Here is a 12,491-nt window from a genome sequence, read left to right as displayed (position 1 = left end):
ACATATTCATCACTTGGGGTCATGTAATATTGTGTTTACATATTCATCACTTGGGGTCATGTAATATTGTGTTTACATATTCATCACTTGGGGTCATGTAATATTGTGTTTACAAATATTCATCACTTGGGGTCATGTAATATTGTGTTTACAAATTCATCACTTTATTGTGCTAAATTTATTTCACCCAACCTTAATCTTCAATAATTATTCCTATAGGAGACAAGTGCTTTTTGTTTCATGAATATTCAGAAGATACAAAACTATCTTGGAGAGAAGCACTCAAAACTTGCAGGAGTATGGGAGAAAACCACGATCTAGCATCCATTCACAGCACAGGAGAACAGAGTAGGTCTAAACTTATAGGATAAGAAAATACATCTAAAATTATAGGAGAAGAGAATAGATCTAAAATTATAGGAGAAGAGAATAAGTCTAAAATTATAGGAGAAGATAGTAGGTCTAAAATTAAAAGAGAATAAAATAGATCTAAAATTATAGGAGAAGGGAATATTATAGGAGAACATGGTAAGTCTAAATGATGAAAGTGTTTTTTGTTGTTAATAAAATGTTTCCATCTGTTCAACAGATCCATCATCACATATTTTATTACATTATATTATTGTAATATATTTTGTTTTAAAATCACAAATAATATTTTATTAAAACTCTGTTCATATTCATTGTATCAAAGTGCCCACTTTCTGTTTATTCTGTGTTGGGCACCGTAAGTTGAGAGGTAAATATAAGGGATTATAACGTTAGAAATTGGGGTTTGATACTTGCAATTGGCAGAGTACAGATTTTTTTAAACAATAAACAAAAAAATTCATCATCATTCACTCGATTCCGTCAAGGAACATAGGGCCGCAATCACTTGCGGTTTCATGAACAAATATTTAGGTGAGTAGGTTGTAAGCCCACTGCACCGAGCCGTCCCTAATTTAGTAGTGTAAGACTAGAGGGAAGACTGCTAGTCATCACCACCCACCGCCAACTCTTGGGCTACTCTTCTACCAGCGAATAGTGGGATTGACCGTCACATTATAACGCCCCTACGGCTGAAAGGGGGAACATGTTTGGTGCGACGGGGATTTGAACCTGCAACCCTTGGATTACGAGTCGAACGCCATAACCAACTTTGCCATGCGAGCATGTTTAGCGCGATTCGGACGCGAACCCGTGACCCTCAGATTACGAAGCGCACGCCTTAACGCGCTAGGCCATGCCGGGCCCACAAACAAAAAAATTACGTTATATTATTATATTAAGCTATAGTCTACAAAGTGAATAGGAAAACCTACAAGTAAGACAATACAAATTTAAAACTATTACTAGGTTTTTAATTAACTAATTCATTATTATTATTTGTTTAGGAATGTTATCAAAACAAAACTAAACGAAGCTTTGGGTCTTTGTTGAGGTCACCCTCCGCCTATAAAATACTACAAATGTTGTTCAATACTATAGCTAGGTTTAGTACCAGTGCTATGGGACTATTTCTATAAAATACTGCGAGAGTTGTTCAATACTATAGCTAGGTTTAGTACTAGTGCTATGGGACTATTTCTATAAAATACTGCAAGTGTTGTTCAATACCACAGCTAGTTTTAGTACCAGTGCTATGGGACTATTTCTATAAAATACTGCGAGAGTTGTTCAATACTATAGCTAGGTTTAGTACTAGTGCTATGGGACTATTTCTATAAAATACTGCGAGTGTTGTTCAATACCACAGCTAGTTTTAGTACCAGTGCTATGGGACTATTTCTATAAAATACTGCGAGTTGTTCAATACTATAGCTAGGTTTAGTACCAGTGCTATGGGACTATTTCTATAAAATACTGCGAGAGTTGTTCAATACTATAGCTAGGTTTAGTACCAGTGCTATGGGACTATTTCTATAAAATACTGCGAGAGTTGTTCAATACTATAGCTAGGTTTAGTACTAGTGTTATGGGACTATTTCTATAAAATACTGCGAGTGTTGTTCAATACCACAGCTAGGTTTAGTACTAGTGTTATGGGACTATTTCTATAAAATACTGCAAGTGTTGTTCAATACCACAGCTAGGTTTAGTACTAGTGCTATGGGACTATTTCTATAAAATACTGCGAGTGTTGTTCAATACCACAGCTAGGTTTAGTACTAGTGCTATGGGACTATTTCTATAAAATACTGCGAGAGTTGTTCAATACTATAGCTAGGTTTAGTACTAGTGTTATGGGACTATTTCTATAAAATACTGCAAGTGTTGTTCAATACCACAGCTAGTTTTAGTACTAGTGTTATGGGACTATTTCTATAAAATACTGCGAGTGTTGTTCAATACCACAGCTAGGTTTAGTACTAGTGTTATGGGACTATTTCTATAAAATACTGCGAGTGTTGTTCAATACCACAACTAGGTTTAGTACTAGTGTTATGGGACTATTTCTATAAAATACTGCGAGTGTTGTTCAATACCACAGCTAGTTTTAGTACTAGTGTTATGGGACTATTTCTATAAAATACTGCGAGTGTTGTTCAATACCACAGCTAGTTTTAGTACTAGTGTTATGGGACTATTTCTATAAAATACTGCAAGTGTTGTTCAATACTATAGCTAGGTTTAGTACCAGTGCTATGGGACTATTTCTATAAAATACTGCGAGAGTTGTTCAATACTATAGCTAGGTTTAGTACTAGTGCTATGGGACTATTTCTATAAAATACTGCAAGTGTTGTTCAATACCACAGCTAGTTTTAGTACCAGTGCTATGGGACTATTTCTATAAAATACTGCGAGAGTTGTTCAATACTATAGCTAGGTTTAGTACTAGTGCTATGGGACTATTTCTATAAAATACTGCGAGAGTTGTTCAATACTATAGCTAGGTTTAGTACTAGTGCTATGGGACTATTTCTATAAAATACTGCGAGTGTTGTTCAATACCACAGCTAGTTTTAGTACCAGTGCTATGGGACTATTTCTATAAAATACTGCGAGAGTTGTTCAATACTATAGCTAGGTTTAGTACCAGTGCTATGGGACTATTTCTATAAAATACTGCGAGTGTTGTTCAATACCACAGCTAGTTTTAGTACTAGTGTTATGGGACAATTTCTATAAAATACTGCGAGTGTTGTTCAATACTACAGCTAGTTTTAGTACTAGTGTTATGGGACTATTTCTATAAAATACTGCGAGTGTTGTTCAATACGACAGCTAGTTTTAGTACTAGTGTTATGGGATTATTTCTATAAAATACTGCGAGAGTTGTTCAATACTATAGCTAGGTTTAGTACTAGTGTTATGGGACTATTTCTATAAAATACTGCGAGTGTTGTTCAATACGACAGCTAGGTTTAGTACTAGTGTTATGGGACTATTTCTATAAAATACTGCGAGAGTTGTTCAATACCACAGCTAGTTTTAGTACTAGTGTTATGGGACTATTTCTATAAAATACTGCGAGAGTTGTTCAATACTATAGCTAGGTTTAGTACTAGTGTTATGGGACTATTTCTATAAAATACTGCGAGTGTTGTTCAATACGACAGCTAGGTTTAGTACTAGTGTTATGGGACTATTTCTATAAAATACTGCGAGTGTTGTTCAATACGACAGCTAGTTTTAGTACTAGTGTTATGGGACTATTTCTATAAAATACTGCGAGAGTTGTTCAATACGACAGCTAGTTTTAGTACTAGTGTTATGGGATTATTTCTATAAAATACTGCGAGAGTTGTTCAATACTATAGCTAGGTTTAGTACTAGTGTTATGGGACTATTTCTATAAAATACTGCGAGTGTTGTTCAATACGACAGCTAGTTTTAGTACTAGTGTTATGGGACTATTTCTATAAAATACTGCAAGTGTTGTTCAATACGACAGCTAGTTTTAGTACTAGTGTTATGGGATTATTTCTATAAAATGCTGCGAGAGTTGTTCAATACTATAGCTAGGTTTAGTACTAGTGTTATGGGACTATTTCTATAAAATACTGCGAGTGTTGTTCAATACGACAGCTAGTTTTAGTACTAGTGTTATGGGACTATTTCTATAAAATACTGCGAGAGTTGTTCAATACTATAGCTAGGTTTAGTACTAGTGTTATGGGACTATTTCTATAAAATACTGCGAGTGTTGTTCAATACGACAGCTAGTTTTAGTACTAGTGTTATGGGACTATTTCTATAAAATACTGCAAGTGTTGTTCAATACGACAGCTAGTTTTAGTACTAGTGTTATGGGACTATTTCTATAAAATACTGCAAGTGTTGTTCAATACGACAGCTAGTTTTAGTACTAGTGTTATGGGACTATTTCTATAAAATACTGCAAGTGTTGTTCAATACCACAGCTAGGTTTAGTACTAGTGTTATGGGACTATTTCTATAAAATACTGCGAGTGTTGTTCAATACGACAGCTAGTTTTAGTACTAGTGTTATGGGACTATTTCTATAAAATACTGCAAGTGTTGTTCAATACCACAGCTAGGTTTAGTACTAGTGTTATGGGACTATTTCTATAAAATACTGCAAGTGTTGTTCAATACCACAGCTAGTTTTAGTACTAGTGTTATGGGACTATTTCTATAAAATACTGCGAGTGTTGTTCAATACCACAGCTAGGTTTAGTACTAGTGTTATGGGACTATTTCTATAAAATACTGCGAGTGTTGTTCAATACCACAACTAGGTTTAGTACTAGTGTTATGGGACTATTTCTATAAAATACTTCGAGTGTTGTTCAATACCACAGCTAGTTTTAGTACTAGTGTTATGGGACTATTTCTATAAAATACTGCGAGTGTTGTTCAATACCACAGCTAGTTTTAGTACTAGTGTTATGGGACTATTTCTATAAAATACTGCGAGTGTTGTTCAATACCACAGCTAGTTTTAGTACTAGTGTTATGGGACTATTTCTATAAAATACTGCGAGTGTTGTTCAATACCACAGCTAGTTTTAGTACTAGTGTTATGGGACTATTTCTATAAAATACTGCAAGTGTTGTTCAATACCACAGCTAGTTTTAGTACTAGTGTTATGGGACTATTTCTATAAAATACTGCAAGTGTTGTTCAATACGACAGCTAGTTTTAGTACTAGTGTTATGGGACTATTTCTATAAAATACTGCGAGTGTTGTTCAATACCACAGCTAGATTTAGTACTAGTGTTATGGTACTATTTCTATAAAATACTGCGAGTGTTGTTCAATACCACAGCTAGTTTTAGTACTAGTGTTATGGGACTATTTCTATAAAATACTCCAAGTGTTGTTCAATACCACAGCTAGTTTTAGTACCAGTGCTATGGGACTATTTCTATAAAATACTGCGAGTGTTGTTCAATACCACAGCTAGGTTTAGTGCTAGTGTTATGGGACTATTTCTATAAAATACTGCAAGTGTTGTTCAATACTACAGCTAGTTTTAGTACTAGTGTAATGATACTATTTCTATAAAATACTGCTTGTGTTGTTCAATACCACAGCTAGGTTTAGTACTAGTGTTATGGGACTATTTCTATAAAATACTGCGAGTGTTGTTCAATACCACAGCTAGTTTTAGTACTAGTGTTATGGTACTATTTCTATAAAATACTGCGAGTGTTGTTCAATACGACAGCTTGGTTTAGTACTAGTGTTATGGGACTATTTCTATAAAATACTGCGAGTGTTGTTCAATACGACAGCTAGTTTTAGTACTAGTGTTATGGGACTATTTCTATAAAATACTGCAAGTGTTGTTCAATACCACAGCTAGGTTTAGTACTAGTGTTATGGGACTATTTCTATAAAATACTGCAAGTGTTGTTCAATACCACAGCTAGTTTTAGTACTAGTGTTATGGGACTATTTCTATAAAATACTGCGAGTGTTGTTCAATACCACAGCTAGGTTTAGTACTAGTGTTATGGGACTATTTCTATAAAATACTGCGAGTGTTGTTCAATACCACAACTAGGTTTAGTACTAGTGTTATGGGACTATTTCTATAAAATACTGCGAGTGTTGTTCAATACCACAGCTAGTTTTAGTACTAGTGTTATGGGACTATTTCTATAAAATACTGCGAGTGTTGTTCAATACCACAGCTAGTTTTAGTACTAGTGTTATGGGACTATTTCTATAAAATACTGCGAGTGTTGTTCAATACCACAGCTAGTTTTAGTACTAGTGTTATGGGACTATTTCTATAAAATACTGCAAGTGTTGTTCAATACCACAGCTAGTTTTAGTACCAGTGCTATGGGACTATTTCTATAAAATACTGCGAGAGTTGTTCAATACTATAGCTAGGTTTAGTACTAGTGCTATGGGACTATTTCTATAAAATACTGCGAGTGTTGTTCAATACCACAGCTAGTTTTAGTACCAGTGCTATGGGACTATTTCTATAAAATACTGCGAGAGTTGTTCAATACTATAGCTAGGTTTAGTACCAGTGCTATGGGACTATTTCTATAAAATACTGCGAGAGTTGTTCAATACTATAGCTAGGTTTAGTACCAGTGCTATGGGACTATTTCTATAAAATACTGCGAGAGTTGTTCAATACTATAGCTAGGTTTAGTACTAGTGTTATGGGACTATTTCTATAAAATACTGCGAGTGTTGTTCAATACCACAGCTAGGTTTAGTACTAGTGTTATGGGACTATTTCTATAAAATACTGCAAGTGTTGTTCAATACCACAGCTAGGTTTAGTACTAGTGCTATGGGACTATTTCTATAAAATACTGCGAGTGTTGTTCAATACCACAGCTAGGTTTAGTACTAGTGCTATGGGACTATTTCTATAAAATACTGCGAGAGTTGTTCAATACTATAGCTAGGTTTAGTACTAGTGTTATGGGACTATTTCTATAAAATACTGCAAGTGTTGTTCAATACCACAGCTAGTTTTAGTACTAGTGTTATGGGACTATTTCTATAAAATACTGCGAGTGTTGTTCAATACCACAGCTAGGTTTAGTACTAGTGTTATGGTACTATTTCTATAAAATACTGCGAGTGTTGTTCAATACCACAACTAGGTTTAGTACTAGTGTTATGGGACTATTTCTATAAAATACTGCGAGTGTTGTTCAATACCACAGCTAGTTTTAGTACTAGTGTTATGGGACTATTTCTATAAAATACTGCGAGTGTTGTTCAATACCACAGCTAGTTTTAGTACTAGTGTTATGGGACAATTTCTATAAAATACTGCGAGTGTTGTTCAATACTACAGCTAGTTTTAGTACTAGTGTTATGGGACTATTTCTATAAAATACTGCGAGTGTTGTTCAATACGACAGCTAGTTTTAGTACTAGTGTTATGGGATTATTTCTATAAAATACTGCGAGAGTTGTTCAATACTATAGCTAGGTTTAGTACTAGTGTTATGGGACTATTTCTATAAAATACTGCGAGTGTTGTTCAATACGACAGCTAGGTTTAGTACTAGTGTTATGGGACTATTTCTATAAAATACTGCGAGAGTTGTTCAATACCACAGCTAGTTTTAGTACTAGTGTTATGGGACTATTTCTATAAAATACTGCGAGAGTTGTTCAATACTATAGCTAGGTTTAGTACTAGTGTTATGGGACTATTTCTATAAAATACTTTGAGTGTTGTTCAATACCACAGCTAGGTTTAGTACTAGTGTTATGGGACTATTTCTATAAAATACTGCAAGTGTTGTTCAATACCACAGCTAGTTTTAGTACTAGTGTTATGGGACTATTTCTATAAAATACTGCGAGTGTTGTTCAATACCACAGCTAGTTTTAGTACTAGTGTTATGGGACTATTTCTATAAAATACTCCAAGTGTTGTTCAATACCACAGCTAGTTTTAGTACCAGTGCTATGGGACTATTTCTATAAAATACTGCGAGTGTTGTTCAATACCACAGCTAGGTTTAGTGCTAGTGTTATGGGACTATTTCTATAAAATACTGCAAGTGTTGTTCAATACCACAGCTAGTTTTAGTACTAGTGTTATGGGACTATTTCTATAAAATACTGCGAGTGTTGTTCAATACCACAGCTAGTTTTAGTACTAGTGTTATGGTACTATTTCTATAAAATACTGCGAGTGTTGTTCAATACGACAGCTTGGTTTAGTACTAGTGTTATGGGACTATTTCTATAAAATACTGCGAGTGTTGTTCAATACCACAGCTTGTTTTAGTACTAGTGTAATGGGACTATTTCATTTGATAAATCGTGAATTTAAATCTGATCAGCTGTTTGTGATTTTTTTTTATTAACGAAGTTTTTATATTTGTATAAAAACCCATCGTGATGTCATAAGTTTATAATAATTATGATTATATTATAATTACGGTAAAGCAACACGATTCTCTCTCCTAAGTGTTCTTGACCGCCTTGCTGGGACGCTACAGGAGCTCAGCCTGGATTGGGCTAAGCAAGTTGCAGGGATCGTTTAACAATTTCGGCTGGTCAGACAACAGCAAGTTTGATTTTCAGGCATGGGGTCCTGGTGAACCTAGCGGCTTCAGTGTAAGTTATCATCATTGTACGTTGTTTTCAAGTTTACCTAGAGACTGTCTGCGTACTTTATTAAACTGCTACTTCTGTGGGTAATAGGTACAAAAGTATTTTGTTAATTTTAAGCCTCTTTCAACAAAGAAAAACGTTTCTATTGGTGTATAAATCTAGTGCTAAATGTCTCTGAACTACTTTTTCTTCGAGAGTACTGTTCCTCGGAATTATTCGGCTTAAAAATACCTGAAATTTTGGGTAATTTAATCATTAAAACCTGTATTTATAATTAAGGTTTTAAGGATTTAAAGAGGGCGCCACTTAAAGTAAGAATATCCAATAACAAAAACGTTAAACTGTTTGAAGGTGATACATTAAATTAAAATAACGTAAACTTTTTAAGTAAAGGGTGCGCATGCGCATTTAATTTAGTGGATATTTATGATAAGACAGCGAAAAATCGATATTTGAACTGTGTATTTGTTCTGTGACGGTAGGTTCGAAGGTCGCGTTTCTTTTCCAGGAAGTTTAGATTTCGAAAATGCAGTTTTTGTTCTGACTATAGGTTTCTAATTTATACTTTTCAGTTTGTGGCTACAGGTTTCACAGTTCGTTTGTGGGTTTATGATACCTGTGCTAAATGAAATAAAATATTTGTGAACATTTAAAGTCGTCTGATCGACTAGATAGAAACACATTCTTATAATTGGAAAGAGTAAAACATACACACCGTACGACCCAAAGGAAAATTTCAGATAAATGTAAGATTTATTAAAATTTTAATAAATCTAATATTATTTCAGGATGTTAAAATCTTGGCCCCTTCCACAAGCTCCCCCTCACCCCTTATAATCCAGCGACAAATTTGTGTACTTCAAACGCTAAAAGTTGTGTTTCGAGACGCGTTGTAGGCAGAGAACAAATAGCTCATTGTGTAGATTAGCTGTCGCTAACACCAACAACCGTTTCTTCAGAATGGTTTATTTCTCATTGTGATAATTGTTCTCCAGGAAAAATGCGTTACAATGATGTCAACAAAGAGAGCAACCGGACAGTGGGAGGATATTGTGTGTGAGAAAAAACAAAGTTACATTTGTCAAAGATACAAAGGTATGTGATCCCCTCAGAAAGTACCTTTTATGTATTGTTGTAAGTAGTATAAATTAACTGTTTAGTTGCTCAGAAATATAAAGGTATGTGATCCACTCAGAAAGTACCTTTTATGTATTGTTGTAAGTAGTATAAATTAACAGTTTAGTTGCTCAGAAATATAAAGGTATGTGATCCACTCAGAAAGTACCTTTTATGTATTGTTGTAAGTAGTATAAATTAACAGTTTAGTTGCTCAGAAATACAAAGGTATGTGATCCCCTCAGAAAGTATCTTTTATGTATTGTTGTAAGTAGTATAAATTTAACTGTTTAGTTGCTCAGAAATATAAAGGTATGTGATCCCCTCAGAAAGTACCTTTTATGTATTGTTGTAAGTAGTATAAATTAACAGTTTAGTTGCTCAGAAATACAAAGGTATGTGATCCCCTCAGAAAGTACCTTTTATGTATTGTTGTAAGTAGTATAAATTAACTGTTTAGTTGCTCAGAAATACAAAGGTATGTGATCCCCTCAGAAAGTACCTTTTATGTATTGTTGTAAGTAGTATAAATTAACTGTTTAGTTGCTCAGAAATACAAAGGTATGTGATTCACTCAGAAAGTACCTTTTATGTATTGTTGTAAGTAGTATAAATTAACTGTTTAGTTGATGTGAGAAGATGGAAACACGAAAATTAATTTTCTCAGAGAACATTCTGAAAATTATAGAAAATAGAATAAAAATTGAATGAAAATAAACACAAGAATATGAAAACTTTGTGTCTATTTCTTACTCATTGTGTTTCTTCGGATGTATTTTAGAAACCATGAGTTACAAGAACTGTTACTTAAAGAAGAAATACAAGACAACAAACTTGAATTTTAAAACCAGAAAATTAATTAAACAATTAGCGACAAGTTTGTGCTTGTTCTCTTTGAACATGCCCCCTCACATGTCTGCAGACTCACACCGCTGGGAACGGGCTTTAATACCTGTGGTGGGCGGAGCACAAACAGCACATTGTGTAACTTTGTGCTTAAGTACAAACAAACAAAATCTCTTTAAACGACTATAAACTTTTATGGCGTTTTACAGAGAAATAAACACCTCCGAAAATAAATATAATTAATGGTTCTTACTTTCACGTTAAAATAAATAGAAACTTATTTTCCAAAAGCTTTTTTAACGGTCTTGTTATAAATTTCAGATCCACAAATTTCCACGTCTCCTCCTCCTGAAACGAACTGCTCCTTGCGAGGAGAGGGTTACGTAGCATATCAGAGTTCTTGTTATAAACTTGTCCACAAGGATAAGAAAACCTGGTTTGATGCTGAAGATGCCTGTGTAAGGGAGAAAGGACATTTGGTGTCAGTTACTGAATCCATACGAGCAGGCCTTTATACACTCAGTGCTCGTGCAAACGAACGAAACGGTCTGGAACGGACTCTATTCTCACGACGTAGGTTTGTCAGATTATTACATATTTCGTAGAACGTGTTTTATAACATTTGTTGTTTGATTTGCTATAAATATTTTAGTCTCTGATGTAGACAGTTGTAAGTATGTGTAATACCATTTCTAACTCTTAGGCCACAGACCGTTTTCGATGGATCGACACGTGGCCTATTTATTACACAAACTGGGGTCCCAGTCAGCCAGAGAACCCAACTATTAACGCCACCCGGTGTGTGGGTTTTGACAAAATAAACAGTGGAAGGTCCTGTCGTGTCAGCAGGAAAGCGCCTTCATGTGCAAAGTAACAGACTGTAAGTACTCTTGTAAAATAATGTTATGTATTGGTTCGGCGTTTAATTATGGGCGCGTCTTAAAAATTATATTTAAAATGATAAACTATAATTAACTGTGTAAAACAAAGTTACTGGTGTTGATTGGTTAAAATTTTTACTTTGGGCGTGATTAAAAAATACGACATGTAAAATGACGAACTGTAAGTAACCGTGTAAAACAAAGTTGCTCGTGTTGATTGGTTAGGAAATTTACTTCGTGTGTTTAAAGTGACAGCTCTGGATACCCATATAAGGTAATATTATTCGTGGGCGTGACTTAATAGATAACGTCTTTATATTTTACTAACTAAACATGTTAAACGTTCCTAAGCAACAATATATATTGTTGAGGAAAGCTGTGTAAATATAATATGAAGCTAACAACATTACGTATATCCTGTCAGCTGTTGTTCATGTTACTTTCGAGCGTTTGGTATTTTTAGATTGATCATTTTTCAACTATTATAATTTTATTATTTAAATTAATTTTGAATTTTTAGTTTACTAAATTTATTTAGGACTAACAACTATTCTTGACAGAGAAGGAATCCAGATGATCAAACAATGAATTGCAATCTTTATTAAAAAATATGTAATAATTTAAATTAGTTACCAGGACGGTTTTCGTTATCTGTAAAGGAAATTAATATAGTTAAAATTAGGTATTAATAAAATATGTCATAGATAATAAATAATAATAAAATATATCGTAGATAATACATTTGTGTGTGTGTGTGTGAATTTTTATTTATTTAATATACGATCACTTCTTCTACCAGTACAGAACAGCTGTCGTCCATCTTAACACACGGGGCACACATCAATATTTTGTTACACTGATTTCGGTTCAAATGAAAAGCATTTAATCTTTGCACTAGTGCTCTAGTCTTTCTGAATTACTAACTTCTAAACATTTTATTAGTGCTCTTGTCCCACTAACTTCTAAACTTTTTATTAGTGCTCTTGTCCCACTAACTTCTAAACTTTTTATTAGTGCTCTTGTCCCACTAACTTCTAAACTTTTTATTAGTGCTCTTGTCCCACTAACTTCTAAACTTTGTATTGGTGCTCTTGTCCCACTAACTTCTAAACTTTTTATTAGTGCTCTTGTCTCACTGACT

The 12,491-nt window shown here is 34.1% G+C and overlaps 2 protein-coding genes across 3 annotated transcripts in view; both read left to right on the top strand.

Annotated features, from left to right (window-relative positions):
- Window positions 1-224: 224 nt before the first annotated feature.
- LOC143242303 (macrophage mannose receptor 1-like) lies at window positions 225-11,258 on the top strand. Its single transcript, XM_076485665.1, has 5 exons — window positions 225-348; window positions 8,362-8,510; window positions 9,503-9,602; window positions 10,791-11,042; window positions 11,173-11,258. The coding sequence occupies exons 1-5, from the start codon at window positions 300-302 to the stop codon at window positions 11,256-11,258; spliced, it is 636 nt and encodes a 211-aa protein (XP_076341780.1). The 5' UTR covers window positions 225-299.
- LOC143242738 (macrophage mannose receptor 1-like) overlaps window positions 10,961-12,491 on the top strand; it is a 66,726-nt gene continuing 65,195 nt past the window's right edge. For both annotated transcript variants that reach the window (XM_076486214.1, XM_076486213.1), the window contains exons 1-2: window positions 10,961-11,042; window positions 11,173-11,349. In XM_076486214.1, coding sequence (XP_076342329.1) covers window positions 11,331-11,349 — 19 coding nt within the window. In that variant the 5' untranslated portion in view covers window positions 10,961-11,042; window positions 11,173-11,330. The remainder of the gene's footprint in view (window positions 11,043-11,172; window positions 11,350-12,491) is intronic.

The sequence above is a fragment of the Tachypleus tridentatus genome, unplaced genomic scaffold (genome assembly GCF_004210375.1).
Source record: "Tachypleus tridentatus isolate NWPU-2018 unplaced genomic scaffold, ASM421037v1 Hic_cluster_2, whole genome shotgun sequence".
Taxonomy (NCBI): Eukaryota; Metazoa; Arthropoda; class Merostomata; order Xiphosura; family Limulidae; genus Tachypleus; species Tachypleus tridentatus.
The sequence above is the reverse complement of the archived record's forward strand: the minus strand, read 5'-3'. Positions and strand labels throughout refer to the sequence as shown.